The sequence below is a fragment of the Hemitrygon akajei genome, chromosome 2 (assembly GCF_048418815.1).
Source record: "Hemitrygon akajei chromosome 2, sHemAka1.3, whole genome shotgun sequence".
NCBI classification, from domain to species: Eukaryota; Metazoa; Chordata; class Chondrichthyes; order Myliobatiformes; family Dasyatidae; genus Hemitrygon; species Hemitrygon akajei.
The window spans coordinates 165,605,771-165,622,412 of NC_133125.1; the positions used below are offsets into that span (position 1 = coordinate 165,605,771).

At 43.5% G+C, this 16,642-nt stretch overlaps 1 protein-coding gene across 3 annotated transcripts in view; it reads right to left on the minus strand.

The window, feature by feature from the left end:
- The window catches only part of nfkbil1 (nuclear factor of kappa light polypeptide gene enhancer in B-cells inhibitor-like 1), a 33,511-nt gene that overhangs the window by 16,132 nt on the left and 737 nt on the right, over positions 1-16,642 (minus strand). For 2 of the 3 annotated variants that reach the window (XM_073031628.1, XM_073031626.1), the window contains exons 2-3: positions 7,832-8,118; positions 710-822 (exon numbers count right to left, since the gene is read on the minus strand). In XM_073031628.1, the coding sequence (XP_072887729.1) occupies positions 710-822; positions 7,832-8,108 (390 nt within the window). In that variant the 5' untranslated portion in view covers positions 8,109-8,118. Of the gene's footprint in view, positions 1-709; positions 823-7,831; positions 8,139-16,642 lie in introns of all 3 variants that reach the window. The other variant, XM_073031627.1, reaches the window with a different exon arrangement.

The following is a 16,642-nucleotide window of genomic DNA, read 5'->3' on the forward strand; positions in this document are numbered from 1 at the left end:
GACTGCACACTACCTTTGCTTTTTCACCATCCATCCCTTCATTCTGGTTCTCCCCACCACCCCACCTGTCAAATTACATTAAACCCTCACCAATAGATCCAACAAAACAGCCCACGAGGATATTGGTCCCCCTCTGGTTCAGGTCTTGTATGCTTTAGACTTCTGCACAGTAATGTAATTGAACAATGTTTTTCTTGTGAATGCTGCTTCTATGATACTATGTGTGTAAGGTGCTGCTACAAGGTTGTTCATTGCACCTATGTGTATACGTGCTTGCACGTCTAACAATAAACTGAACTCCGACTTCAGAACTGTTTCATTGTATCTGGTTTGCGTTTTATTGTTGAATAAGTCACTAAATGAACTTTACTGTGTAAAATACTTCAGGAATGATTTGAAAATAATTCTAACTCCCTGGGGAAATGTTGTTTTGAGTTAACTTTGATACTAAGGGAACTGAGGGATAAAGGGCTCAGACAGAATGCAAGAAACACACAAAACTCAGCAGGTCAGGCAGCATCTACCGAGGGAAATGGACAGTCAACATGTTTGGTCTTGATAGGACCAGTGTAAGAACAATTACTTGATGGTTGACATTGATGATGTCTGTTTTCATGCTGAATCCCTCTGAGAGAACTCCCATGTCCTAAGCTTCCAAACTCTGGTTAGCAAGTGTAGGGTAGCCCAGACCTTCAGAAATAGTAGTTACCTGATACGTCATCATTAATTTGAGTATTTCTCTTGGAGTGAGCCCATCCTCATTCAACACATCCATGGCAGCTGGGCAATACTTCTTCAAAGGCTCCACGAGATGCTCAAACACTGAGAAAGAACAAGACAATGTTACACCAGGCAGTAATACTCTTTCCGCTTTTACCGACACTGCTTGCGGTCATTGCCAAATGTTGAAGGGTGTGAGGGAAGAGAAGTGAGTGCAGTTGCTATTACAAGGGAGAAGGTATTCAAAAAGCTGAAAAACCTAAGAGTACATAAGTCACCCGAACCAGACGAACTGCAACCTAGGGTTATGAAAGAGGTAGCACTGCAGATTGTGGAAGCATTAGCAATGATCTTTCAAAAATCACTGTACTCTGGCATGGTGCCAGAGGATTGGAAAATTGCAAATGTCATTCCATTCTTTAAGAAAGGAAGAGGGCAACAGAAAGGAAATTATAGATCAGTTAGCCTGACCTCAGTGGTTGGGAAGACGTTGTAGTCAGTTGTTAAGGTTGAGGTTATGGAGTACTTGATGATACAGGACAAGATAAGACAAAGTTTCCTTAAGGGAAAATCTTGCCTAATGAACCTGTTGGAATCCTTTGAGGAAATTACATGATAGATAAAGGGGATGCAGTGGATGTTGTATATTTGGACTTTCAGAAAGCCTTTGACAAGGTGCCACACATGAGGCTGCTTACCAAGTTAAGAGCCCATGGTATTACAAGAAAGTTACTGGCATGGTTAGAACATTGGCTGATTGGTAGGAGGCAACGACTGAGAAACAAAGGATCCTTTTCAGGTTGGCTACAAGTAGCTAGTGGTGTTGCACAGGGATCGGTGTTGGGATCACTTTTTATGCAGTATATCAATGATTGATATACAGATGGAATCATCTTTGTTGCCAAGTTTGCAGATGATAACAAAGATCTGTGGAGGAGTATTTAGTGCTGAGGAAACAGGTAGGCTGCAGAAGGACTTGGGCAGATCAGGAGAATGGGCAAGAGAGTGGCAAATGAAATAGTGTTGGAAAATACATGGTCACGCACTTTGGTAGTAGAAATAAATGTGCAGACTGCTTTCTAGATGGGGAGAAAATCCAAAAATCTCAGATGCAAAGGCACTTGAGAATCCTTGTGCAGCACACCATAAAGGTTAATTTGCAGATACAGTCAGTGGTGAGGAAGGCAGATGCAACAGTAGCATCCATTTCCAGAGTTCCAAAATACAAGAGCAGAGATGTGATGCTGAGGCTTTACAAGGCTCTGCTGAAGCCTCACCTTGAGTATTGTAAACAGCTTTGGGTTCCTCATTTAAAAGAAGTGCTGGCATTGGAAAGGGCTCAGAAGATATTGACAACGATGATTCTGAGCATGACAGGATTATCATATGAGGAACATTTGATAGCTGTGGTCTGTAGTTGCTGGAATTTAGTATGAGCGAGGATTCATTGAAACCTTTCTAATGTTGAAAGGCCTAGACAGAGTAGATGTGGAAAGCAATTTTCCTATGGTGGGGGACCCCATGACAAGAGGGCATAACTTTAGGATAGAGGAGCGTCCATTTAAAACAGAGCTGCAGAAAAAATTCTTTACTGAGGGTGGTGGATTTGCGGAACTTATTACCACAGGTAGCTGTGGAGGCCAGGTTGATGGGTGTATTTAAGGCACAGCATGATAGGTTCTTGACAGGACACAGCATCAAAGGTTGCGGGAAGAAGGCCAGGAGTAGGGCTGAGGAGAGGAAAAAAAAAGGATCAGCCATGATTGAATGGTGAAGCAGAGTTGGTGGGCCAAATTGCCTAATTCTCCTCCTATGAATATGGTCTAGACCCTATGGTGTAAGAGCAATATTAAGGATGTGTGGATAGGTATTTGGATAGGGAAGAGTTGAGGGATGTGGGTCTAATGCAAGCAAGTGGGATTAATGTAGACAGACATCATGGTTGGCATAGGCGAGTTGGGCCCACAGGCCCATTTCTATGACCTGAATTAAGGCCATGCATCCTTAAAGCTTAGAGTTCACTAGCTGTAACTTTTTTAAAAAAACTCATTTAAAGTCTGTTGGGAGTTTAATAGGAATAACATTGAATAAATGGGGAAATCTGTCAGTTCTGCATTACCAAAGCCCCAGGAATGCCAGATTATCACAGTTGCCCTCTGCCATCAGATCTCTGAATGGACAATGAATATATGTCTGTCACTACCTATGTACAGTGGTGATAGAAAGTTTGTGAACTCTGTAGAATTTTTTCTATTTTTGCATAAACACGATCTAAAATGTGATCAGATCTTCACACAAGTCCTAAAGAGAACCCAATTAAATAACAAAAGTATTATACTTGCTCCACCCTCTGCTCCCATGGCATCACATGTCCCTCATCAGGAGGCTAAGCAGGTGCTACACCTTGCCCAAGGGTGACCTGTAGGCTAATGGAGGGAAGGAGTGCCTTATACCTCCTTTGGTAGCAACATATCTCCACCCTGGTCACCTGAATATTGTAATTTAGTTTTTTAAAAATTATGTATTTCACTGTACTGCTGCCACAAAACAACAAATATTACAACATACCAGTGATATTGAACTTCATTCTCATTTTATTCCATTGCCCTCCTGATTTGACCTTGGTATTTGGGAGTAAGGAGGTGTCAGGAGGCAACATGGCTACCCCTTGACCTGATCTTATGGTCAAAGTGATATCTTTGGTTCATACGAGTTTCTGGACAATGCTGATGTCCAGTATGTTAGAGATAGGATATTGCCACGGCCATTTGCAATGCACTGAAGCAAGTAAACTAAAAACTTTTACCTCAAACCTCATCTGTTGAAAGGTTTGGTTTGTGGCTGGTCTGAGATCTGGGAAATTGTCACACAAGAAGAATCTTGTGATTTCCAGTATCTGTAGCTTTCCTGCATTTTGATTGCTTTTGTTAGGTTAAGCTCTACTGTTTGAGTGAAACTCAAATCCTGAGACAGGTATAATATGGTTAACCTGTTTCATGTAACTGCAAGAAGAGAGTTTTGCTCTTTCTTAAACCATTCATCCCTGCCTTGGGAGTGTTCAATGGGAGAGTGTAAAGAAAGAATTACTCTACAAATAAGGCTTTTTTATTTGATTACTCTGTCTGGTATCCTCTGGAATCAATCTGGAACAAGTTACATGGCAATGGTATCTCTTACCCATCTCTTCCCCACAAAGTTGATTTCTACAAACAGTGTTCTGTTTGGTCAGTCAGTCCATAATCTAGTCTCTCCGCTAGATTAAACATAGAACAGTACAGCACAGGAACAAGCCCTTTGGCCCACAATGTTGTGCCAAACCAGCTAAAAAGGTAAATGAACCCTTCCCCACAAAAACTAATCTTTCCTAGTTACGCAATATCCACATCCTTCCTCGCATTCATTGCTTATATAAAATGTCTCTTGAAAGCCTCTAATGTATTTGCCTCTACCACCATAGCAGGCAATGCATTTCAGGCATCCATCACTCTCTGAGTAAAATACTTAACCTTCACATCCTCTTTTAACCTACCCCCTCTCACCTCTGACGAATGCTCTCTGGTATTAGACAATTCCACCTTGGGAGAAAGGTACTGTTTACTTTATCTACACCTCTCATAATCTTGTAAACCTCCATCAGATCTCCCCTCAGCCCCCACCTCTCCAAGTTTGTCCAATCTCTTGTTATAGCACATACCCTCGAATTCAGGCAGCATCCTGGTAAACCTCTTCTGCATGCTCTCCAAAGCCTCATCATCGTTTCTATAGTGGGGCTACCAGAGGTGTATGCAATACTCCAAATGTGGCCTAACCACAGTTTTATAAAGATGCAACATAACCTGTTGACTTTTGAACTCAATGCCTTGACTAATAAAAGCAAGCATTCCATAAGCCTTGTTAACCACCCTATTGATCTGTGTAGCCATTTTCCTAGAGCTATGAATTTGGACCCCAAGATCTCTTTGCACAGCAATACTTAAGGGACAATTTTACCTTGAGTGAGTTCCAAATGTGGACATGAAGAAACATTCAGTAGGTCAGGTTTCCTCTTTAGTCCCCAATTCAGAGGACAGCAATGTTATGGGGGTGTGGTAGCAGAGCATTTCGTAGAGATGAATTCTTGATCTCCCAATTTTACCTCATTATTGCTCTCACATTTTATTTATTTACAGTGTACTTACTCTGTAGCTGCTACACCATATTTAACATTCTGTTTTCCTTTTACTACCTTGATCTACTTATGTTTGGCTCAATCTGCCTGGATGGATGGTACACAGACGAAGTTTTTCCACTGTATCTCTGCATATGACAGTAAGGAATGATGATGTTGACTCAGGCCTGAGGGGGCAGTATCTGGCATTTTCATGCCTTTCAAGGCACGGAACGAAAGACTGTGTGGCGTGCCACTCCTCACACATTTCACAGTATTTTTCTTTTATTTTACGAGGTTGAGTTGTGAGCTCAACGCTCAACCCGGCACGGATTGAAAGCGTACTTGGGAACGGCCTGATTGGATTCGAACCCGGCTGATGTCACTGCGCCACCAGCCAATAAGGAACCAATTCCAATACTTTGCATTTAACCAATATTGTCCCTGCACCATCAGATTTCAATGAACCAATGAAAGTTACCTCACTAATTTGCTCTCTTTTTGCACTAATCTAAATTCAAAATATATTATAAACTACATGAAGTAATATATATTATGTATTGCACTCTACTGCACTGATAATAAACCTGATTCTGTCCCAAACAATGTAAAGGAATAGGGGAAAGGGAGATTTACCCTGTACCTAACTCATGTTACCATGGCGTCCAACCAACAGCACTCACCTCAACACTGAACTGGCTCCATGGCTGTGTCCTGCAGACATCAGGCTCTTGGACCAGCTCTGTGGATGTGGACTCATGATCAGGGACTCTGGTTCATGTTCTGTGTTTGTTCCTTTGCATGATTTGTTCTTTTTATTTATATGTCGGGTGTTTAACAGTCTTTCCCATGTGTTTTTTTAAAAATGGGTTTTATTGCGTTTCTTTGTTTTGTGGTTGCCTGCAAGATGAATCTCAAGGTTGTATATGGCGTACATATTTTGATAATAAATGTCCTTTGAACTGTGATGTCCTCTTTACACTGGGAAGAGCTTGAAGGGACAACACAGAGGGAGATGCACTCTGTATTTAACCTCTGCTATTCCTGCTTGGGAATATGTGATGGGACGTTGTACAGGGAGCTTCAATTGGTGTTCAATTCCTCCTGACAGTGGTTAAAATGGCAATCATCTCATCTTGATCTCCTAATCTACCTCACTGTGGCCCTTGAACTTCATCCACCCAAACTGCCTGTTCTCAGTAACTGTATCATCTTATTCTGTATTCATCATGAATGGCTGTGATGCTTCACTCCTAGATGAGCTCGATGCCTTTACTGCACACTTTGAAAGGGAGAATTAAAATTACACCTGTGTGAATCCCTGCAGCATCTGGTGACCCTGCAATCACCGTTTTGAAGGCCAAATTTCAAACATTTTTCCAGAAGGTGAACCTTCAAAAGGTGCCAGGCCCTGATGGTGTACCTGGTAGGGCTCTGAAAAACCTGTGTTAACCAACTGTCAGAGGTTCCCAAATGCTTCCAAAGGGTGAGAATCGCATCAGTGCCCAGGAAGAGCAGGGTCAGCTGTCTCAATGACTATCACCCAGTGGCACTCACATCTACAACCAAGAAGTTGGGCATGGCTAGAATCAACTGCCAAAGTGCGGACCTGGACCCACTGCAATCTGCCTATCACCACAATAGGTCTACAGTGGATACAATCTCAATGCCCCTCCATCGGCCTTGGATCACTTGGATAACATACCTACATCAGGCTGCTGCTTACTGACTACAGCTCAGTTCAGCACAATTGTATCCTCAGTTCTAATCAACCTGGGCCTCTGTACCTCTCTCTGCAACTGGACCTTCGATTTCCTCACCAGATAACACAGATTAGAAATAACATCTCTTCCTCACTGACAATCAATGCTGGCACACCTCAATGATATGTGCCTGGCCCAATGCTCTACTTTCTCTACATCCACGACTGTGGCTAGGCACAGCTCAAACGCTATCCAACAAATTTGCCAACGACACAACTATTGCTGGTGGAATTTCAGATGGTGACAAGGAGGCATATGGCACGATACATCAGCTGTTTGAGTGTTGTCACAGCACAACCTTGCACTCAATTTCCATAAGACCAAGAAATTGATTGTGGACTTCGGGAAGTCGAGGGAAGACATCCTCATCGATAGATCAAAAGTGGAAAGGGTGAGCAGTTTCAAATTCCTGGGTGTCATCATCTCTGAGAACTTATCCTAGGGCCAACAGATTGATGCAATTAAAGAGAAGGCATGACAGTGGCTATATTTCATTAGGAGTTTGAGGAGAACTGGTTTGTTACCAAAGACTACAAATTTCTACAGATGTACTGTGGAGAGCATTCTAACTGGTTGTATCACCATTGGGTATGGAGGGGCCACTGCACAGGATCAGAAAAAACTGCAGAAAGTTGTAAACTGAGCCCCTTCAGGACATATGCCTGTGATATTAAACCTGGTTCTGATCCTGTTATGTTCACTACTCGATGTACTTACAGATGCGGATGATCTATCTGGATGGCATGCAAACCTTTCACTGTAGCTCAGTACAAGACAATAATTGGTGTTCATTTTGGTTTACATTTGTCATATTTTCCAAGATAGTGAAAAGCTCATCTTGGATACTGTTCATACAGATCAGTGTGTTGAGCTGGAATGAGGTAAAACAATAACAAGGCAGAATAAAGTGTAATTACTATTAATAGTGCATTGCAGGTAAACAATAAAGTGCAAGATCCTATCAAGGTAGATTGTGAGGCTAAAGGCTCACTTTTCTGTACAAGAGGCCCATTCGAGAGTCAGACAGCAGTGGGATACAGCCTGGCGGTATGGGCTTTGAGGGGGGAGGAGAAGAAAGAACGCCCAGGGTGCATGGGTCTTTGATTATGTTGATAATGTTCCAGTTGAACAAAACATCAAATTTCACTGCCCACCCACCCCCCTCCCCAATATCTTTGACTCTCTCCTACTTCCACATTACCTCTCTTTCCCTTCCTCACCGCCTCCCTGGCTGCCAGGTGTAGCGGAGTATTTCCTCTCTGGTCTCGGATCATCGGGTCAGCTCCATGCCTCAGCAGCAGACGTGCGGCCGCACCCTCCCTCCGTACGCAGGCCACGTGCAGTGGGGTGCGGCCTTTCCGCCCGGTAAACGACACTGGCAGCAGCCGGTGCTTGCGGAGATAGGACTTCAGCTTTGGGATGCTGCCCTCCTCCACGTAACGCAGCAACCTCTTCTGTTTCCGGGAAAGCACGGCCATGGTCCGAACCCTGGCATGGTATAAAAGCCACTGAGAAATAAGCAACTGCTTGAAAAGTGTCCCAAATACAATTATTTGTAATGAAAGCATCACTCAGCAATGACACTGTGCACCCCAAACGGCCAGGATTAGTAAGTATTCAGAGTAGTAAGATAGACTATTTCATCCAATCGGTCCTGGTATTTATGCTCCATGTGCATCCCCTCTAAATGTCTTCTCTCCCACTCCCACCATCCCATTCCACCATCCCCTCTCATTAAGCTCCCCTTTAAACCTTCCTCAACATCTCCCTATGGGACTGAGTTCCACATCCTCAACAGTCCTCCATTAAAGTTCAAAGTAAAATTTATTATCAGAGTACATATATGTCACCAGATAAAACCCTGAGATTCTTTATCCTGCAGGGATACTTAGCAATCTATAGAACAGTGACTGTTGTTATGAAACCAGTAACTGGTTTCACTTACCAGCAAAGATAGATATGTCAGTTGAAGTCCAATGGTACTATTTTCAAAAGTTTTATTAATAAAGGGGCACAAAAATTAAGGTTAATACAAACATTCAGATAACATGCGTCAATACTCAATCTAAAACGCAGGTACATTAATAATCACTCAGAAATAAGCTCTTTCGTTGTCTAGGGTATAATACTGAGTCCAATTGGAAATATAAAGAGTCACTCTGAAGTCTGCAGGCTTTTCCCTTTTGGTTTCACGTGTTGGAGAGAGAGAGAGAGAGATTGTTAGGAAAAGATAACACTTGCCGTTGTCTTTATGAATCAAATCCTCAGCCTCAGAGGATTTGGCTTCCCTGGTGTTAAATAAAAGCGGTTTTCCGTTGGTTCTAGCCACAAACTCCGCATTCGGAATTTAACACACGTGGCTTCCTTCAAAATGGCTTCCCGTTCCCACGGGAAGCGGTATCGTGCTTCTCGGTGTCTCCTTGGTGCGTCTGAGGGTCGTCCTCTTTTAGACCCTTCTTTATACTGCCTCACGGGATCTCAGGTGTCAATCAGGTTGCAGGTGATGCAATCTCTCTCTCAACCAGCCCACTTTGCCCGAGGGCTTTACAATGTCCCTGCGAGTTGGCACGTCTGCAGTTCCCAGGTGTCTCCTGAGAACAATGCCACAGTCGCCAGCTTTTGTCCCAGTGGAATGCGGTATCCAGCACGTCGCTGTCTTTCCATTTCCTGTGTCCATTCGGCATGTCTCTCTCTCTCTCTTGCTCTCTCTCGGGTCATTGACCCCCCTTTCACTAGGGCTCTTGCAATTCTCACAAAGGAGGGGGCTGGTATCATAACACTGTATACAGGATCAATAGACGACAAACTGCGCACATACAGATACAAATAAATAGCAATAAATAACAAGAGCATGAAATAACAAAATAAAGAGCCCTTAAAGTGAGATCATTGGTTGTGGGAACACCAGCAATAGAATAAGTGTAGTTATCCCCTTTTGTTCAAGATGGTAAAGGGGTAGTAACTGTTCTTGAACTTATTGGTGTGTGTCCTGAGACACCTGTACCTTCTACACCATGGCAACAGTGAGAAAAGAGCATGGCCTGGGTGGTGAGGATCTTTAGTGATGGACGCTGCTTTTCTATGGCAACATTTCATGTAGATGTGCTTAATGGTTGGCAGGGCTTTACCCGTGATGTACTGGGCAGATCCACTACTTTTTGTAGGATTTTCCACTCAAAGACATTGGTGTTCCCATACCAGGCCATAACACAGCCAGTCAATACACTTTCCACTACACATCTATAAAAGTTAGTCACATTTTCGATGACGAGCTGAATGTGTGCAGACTCCAAAGGAAATAGAGGCATTGTCATGCTTCTGTAACCCCTTCACCGGGCTCATGTACAAACCTGGCTTGTTATCTAACAGCCACGTGACTCAGAGGTTCAAGTATAACGTGGACTACTTTGGATTGGAAACAAGAAACCTTAACACAGAAGGAACTTAACAAATAAATGCAAGCACTAAAGCAACCAGGAATGAATAATGAAGAATTTGAATAGCAACTAATAGGGCTACACTTACAGTGCCATCAACTGGAATTTTATTCCTGTCACTGTTTGTACATTCTCCATTTCCTCTGGGCACTGCTAATCAGGATAGTATCACAGCTGCAGAAAAGGAGGAGGTCATGGAGGGATCGTCTACTGAGTCATTGTGGGTGGAAGTCAGAAACAGGAAGGGGACAATTACGGTACTCTATTGGGTGTTTTTTTTTTATATAGAGCCCCCAATAGTAACAGGGATATCGAGAAGGAGATTGGGAGGCAGATTCTGGAGTGGTGCAATAATAGGGTTGTTGTGATGGGTAATTTTAGCTTTCCTAATATTGACTGGCATCTTCTGATGAACACTGAGGCTGTCTACAAGAAGGGTCAGAGCTGTCTCTATTTCCTGAGGAGACTGAGGTCCTTTAACATCTGCCGGATGATGCTGAGGATGTTCTACGAGTCTGTGGTGGCCAGTGCTATCATGTTTGCTGTTGTGTGCTGGGGCAGCAGGCTGAGGGTAGCAGACACCAACAGAATCAACAAACTCATTTGTAAGGCCAGTGATGTTGTGGGGGTGGAACTGGACTCTCTGACAGTGGTGTCTGAAAAGAGGATGCTGTCCAAGTTGCATGCCATCTTGGACAATGTCTCCCATCCACTCCATAATATACTGGTTAGGCACAGGAGTACATTCAGCCAGAGACTCATTCCACCGAAATGCAACACTGAGCATCATAGGAAGTCATTCCTGCCTGTGGCCATCAAACTTTACAACTCCTCCCTCGGAGTGTCAGACACCCTGAGCCAATAGGCTGGTCCTCGACTTATTTCCACTTGGCATAATTTACTTATTATTTAATTATGGTTTTATATTGCTATATTTCTACACTATTCTTGGCTGTTGCGACTGTAATGAAACCCAATTTCCCTTGGGATCAATAAAGTATGTCTGTCTGTCTGAGAGCAAGGGGTTTAGATGGGGTGCAGTTTAAATAGTGTGTTCAGAAAGGTTTCCTAACACAACATGTAGATAAGCCTACAAGAGGAGAGGCTGTACTTGATTTGGTATTGGGAAATGAACCTGGTCAGGTGTCAGATCTCGGTGGGAGAGCATTTTGGAGGTAGTTATCACAACTCTATCTCCTTTACCATGGTACTGGAGAGGGATATGAGCAGGCAATTTGGGAAAGCATTTAATTAGGGTAGGGGGAAATATGATGCTATTAGGCAGGAACTGGGTAACATAAATTGCGAGCAGATGTTCTCAGGGAAATGCATGTCAGAAATGTGGCAAATGTTCAAAGAACATGGCATTCTGCATAGGATGTTCCACTGAGGCACGGAAGGGATGGTAGGGTAAAAGAATCATGGTGTACGAAGGATGTAGAAAATCTAGACAAGAAGAAAAGCAAAGGTTATGAAAGGTTCAAGAAACTAGGTACTGTTAGAGCTCTAGAAAATTACAAGGGTGCCAGGAAGGAGCTCAAGAATGAAATGGGGAGAGCTAGAAGGGGTCGTGAGAAGGCCTTGGTGTGCAGGATTAAGGAAAACTCCAAAGGCTTTTTACAAATATGTGAACAGCAAGAGGATGAGCCGTGTGAGAATAGGACGAATCAGGTTATGGAGCTGGAGGAGGTAGCAGAGGTACTTAATGAATACTTTGCTTCAGAATTCACCAGGGAAAAGGACCTTGGCAATTGTGGGGATGACTTACAGTGGACTGAAAGGCTTAAGTTTATAGAGATTAAGAAAGAGGACGTCCTGGAGCTTTTGAAAGGTGTTAAGTCAGATAAGTTGACAAGACTGGACGAGATATACCCCAGGCTACTGTGGGAAGCGAGGTAGGAGATTGCTGAGCCCCTGCCAATGATGTTTTCATTATCAATAGGGACAGGAGAAGTACCAGAGGATTGGAAGGTTGCAAACATTGTTCCCTTGTTCAAGAAAGGGAGTAGAGATAACCCAGGAAATTATAGACCAGTCTTACTTCAGTGGTGAGCAAGTTGTTGGAGAAGATCCTGAGAGGCAAGATTTATGAGCATTTCGAGAGTCATAGTCTGATTTTGGGTAAGTGGGGCTTGTTAGCTTGGATGGCAGCCCACCTCCAAGGAAAACTCTTGATTTGAAACCTCTGCTACCTTGCAGTCATACCCACCCACGGAAAAGTCTTCAGACTAAACCTAGAGGAAGAAATTTGGAGTCGGGGTCCCTAAGGCAGTTTGATGTTGTTTACAACTTCACTCTGGCAACCTCTACGACGACACTGGTGCCAAGCTGTATTGGTGCTTGCCCTTCCCTTGGAGTACATCAGTGACGTGGAGAAGGGGAACCCACTGCATGGGCAACAGCCGGTTCTTCAGATCTTCCCACCCAGGCTTGCACCCTGGAGAGGACACAGTCCACCAGAGGCACAAACCCATGATCCTCCAGAATTGACAGCTGCCTACCAGTAATCTGATTGGGGATAGTCAGCATGGCTTTGTCAAGGGCAGGTCATGCTTTACAAACCTAAGTGAATTATTTGAGGATGTAACAAAACACATTGATGAAGGTCAAACATGAGGAAATCTGCAGATGCTGGCAATTCAAACAACACACATAAAATGCTGCTTGGCCTGCTCTGTTTCACCAGCATTTTGTGTACATTGATGAAGGTAGAGTTGTAGATGTAGTATATACAGATTTTAGTAAGGCATTTGATAAGGTTCCCCATGCGAGGCTCATTCAGAAAGTAATGAGGCATGGGATCCAAGGAGACTTTGCTTTGTGGATCCAGAATTGGCTTGCCCACAGAAGGCATAGGGTCGTTGTATATGGTTCGTAATCTGCCTGGAGGATGGTGACCAGTGATGTTCCGTAGGGATCCGTTCTGTGATCCCTCCTCTTTGTGATTTTTATAAATGACGTGTATGAGGAAGTAGAAGGGTGGGTTAGTAAGTTTGCTGATGACACAGAAGTTGGGGATGTTGTGAATAGTCTGGAGGGTTGTCAGAGGTTACAGCAGGACATTGATAGGATGCAGAGCTGGGCTGAGAAGTGGCAGATGGAGTTCAACCCAGATGAGTGTGAAGTGGTTCATTTTGGTAGGTCAAATTTGAAGACAGAATATAATATTAATGGTAAGACTCTTGGCAGTGCAGAGGATCAGTGAGATCTTGGGGTCCATGTCCATAGGACACTCAAAGCTGCTGAACAGGTTGACCGTGTTGTTAAGAAGGCATATGATGCGTTAGCCTTCATCAACCATGGGATTGACTTCAAGAGCTGTGTGGTAATGTTACAACTATACAAGACCTTAGTTAGACCCCACTTGGAGTACTGTGTTCAGTTCTGGTCACCTCACTACAGGAAGGATGTGGATACTACAGAGAAAGTGCTGAGAGATTTACAAGGATGTTGCCTGGATTGGGAAGCATGCTTTATGAGAATACATTGAGTGACCTTGGCCTTTTCCCCTTGGAGCGACCGAGGATGAGTGGGTGACCTGATAAGGGTGTATAAGATGATGAGAGGCATTGATTGGATAGCAAGAGGCTTTGTCGCAGGGGTGAAGTGGCTAACATGAGGGGGCACAGTTTTAAGGTGCTTGGAAGTAGGTACAAGGGGTAAGTCAGAGGTAAGTTTTTCCGCAGATAGCGGTGGGTGCATAGAACGTACTGCTGGTGTAAGTGGTAAAGATAAATACAGTGGGGTCTTTTAAGACACTCTGGGGTAGGTACATAGAGGTTGAAAAAATAGAGGGCTATGTGGTAGGGAAATTCTAGGCAGTTTCTAGAGTAGGTTACATGATCAGCATGGCATTGTGGGCCAAAGGGCCTGTAATGTGCTGTAAGTTTTCAGTGTTCTAGGAATCTGGAGTAACACATGATACGCTGGAGAAACTCAGCAGTCAAGCACCATCACTGGAGGGAAATAGGCAGACTGGATGAAGGTCCTGACCTGAGACAGCAATTGTCCTTTTTCTTATGCAGATACAGCCTGACACACTGAGCTCTCTCTGCAGATGATGCAGTCCAGACTAAGAGGATTAATGTTTCTAGTTGATGATGCTGGATGCAGCCTATTGAGTGTTTCTAACATGTACTTTTTTGTTTTAAAACGTCCACTATCTGCACATTTCTTGAGCAACAAACAAGATGTGGGCCATGCAGCATCTGTAGAGGGAAACGGAGAGACAATGTTTCCAGTCAGGATTCCTCCAAGCAAGGACATCACCAGATTCAAGAATAGCTACTCATTTTCCACCATTCTGTTCTTGAACCAGCATGCACAACCGCAGCCACTGCCTCAGTAAAGCGACACCAACACCACTTGGCACTGCAATTGATTAGATTTTTTGTTCTAATTGTGTTCTCACACATTTGTTTACGCTTTACTTGCGATTGCTGCATATACAATGCTGCCGAAAGTAAGTTTCTCATTGCAGCTAGGCATCCATGCACTTGTGCAGATGACCATAAATGCAATTTTGCATCGTATGCTGCTGCATATTCCAACACCAATAGTCTCTTATGTCTCCCTAAGCAGACTTAAACCATCCACAGTTTGTACAAGAGAGAACACAATTAGAACAAAAACACAAGAGTTATCAACATTGTGGGTCAAACTTCTATAGATGTGTAGTGGAAAGTATATTGACTCATTGCTTCATGGCCTGGTATGGAAATATCAATGCCTCAGAACAGGAAATCCTACAAAAGGATTCCGCCCAATACAACATGGGTAAAGCCCTCCCTACCATTGAATACATGGCTCTGGTGGAGGACTTTGTCAAATGGTACAAGCTGAATCATTTGCAGCTCAACATCAGTAAGGCAAAAGAGACAATGTTGGACTTTAGTAAGACTTAAGACTGCACTATTCCCTGATACTATTGATAGTGAGGATATGGATGTGGAGAGGACCTACAGGTACCTGGGGGTGCACCTGGATGACAGACTTGATTGCAGCACCAACACTGAGGCTGTGTACTAAAAGGGCTAGAGGCGCTTCTACTTCCTGAGGAGACTGAGGTCCTTTGGAGTGTGCAGGCCTCTACTTCACATGTTCTGCCAGTCTGTTGTCACCAGTAGAATCATCTTTGCGGTGATGTGCTGGGGCACAGGTGATGCCAATCGGCTCAATAACCTGAATAGAAAGGCTGGCTGTTATAGGAGTCAAACTGAATACTGGAGGCTGTGGTAGAACAAAGGACCCTATGGAAAATCCTGGCAAGTCTGAAGAATGTTTCTCATCCTCTGCATGCCACCATCTGTTCCAGCAAGCCATGACAGTGTTTTAAAAAATCTCCGGTTACCCCGTCCACACTACTCTGCTCAATCGGTGTTTTCAAATTTACACACTCTGGAGGGCGTTTTAGAAAAGCTCCATTTTCAGGGGAGAAAATAGCTGTTTCAGTGTGGCTGGAGGGTCAAAATGAAGAGAAAAAGCTTTGGTTACAGATTTATCCGGAATAGTGTGGACATCCGGTGGTGTCTGAAAAGAGGATGCTGTCCAAGTTGCATGCCATCTTGGACAATGACTCCCATCCAATCCATAATGTACTGGTTAGGCGCAGGAGTACATTCAGCCAGAGACTCATTCCACCGAGATGCAACACTGAGCGTCATAGGAAGTCATTCCTGCCTGTGGCCATCAAACTTTACAACTCCTCCCTCAGAGTGTCAGACACCCTGAGCCAATAGGCTGGTCCTGGACTTATTTCCACTTGGCATGATCAACATTATTATTTAATTATTTATGGTTTATATTGCTATATTTCTTCACTATTCTTGGTGCCGCTGTAATGAAACCCAATTTCCCTCTGGATCAACAAAGTATGTCTGTCTGTCTGACACAGTGTGGACTGCCTAGCTCCAAAGAGCACTGTATGAGGTCATTCTTACTCTCAACCAGTAGGCTCTATAATGAGTCAACCTATAGCTGGGGAAGTGATGGCCCCCTCCTGCTAGACTGTTTGTGGAAACTTATTTTTTGATTCTTCCTACTAATATTTATATATGTGCACTTGCAATGCTACTGTAACACTACAATTTCCTTTGTGATCAATAAAGTATCTATCATCATCAACACGAAACACTGTCATAGGGAAGCAGCATCCACCATCAGAGATCCTCACCATGTTCTCTTCTCGGTGCTGCCATTAGGTAGAAGGTACAGGAGCCTCAGGATTCGCACCACCAGATTTAAGAACAGTTACTTACCCTCAACCATCAGACTCGTGAACAAAAGCAGTTAACTACCCTCTCTTGCCCCATCATTGAAATATTCCTACAACCAATAATCTCACTGTAAGGACTCTTCATCTCATATTCTGGTTATTCATTGTTATTTATTTATATTTGCATTTGCACAGTTTGTCTTCTGCACTCTAGTTGATCTTTCATTGAACCCATTATAGTTACTATTCTATGGATTTACTGAGTATGCCACGAGAATATCAGAACCGGAATCAGGTTTAACATCACCAGCGTATGTCGTGAAATTTGTTAACTGAGCGGCTGCAATACATGATAATATAG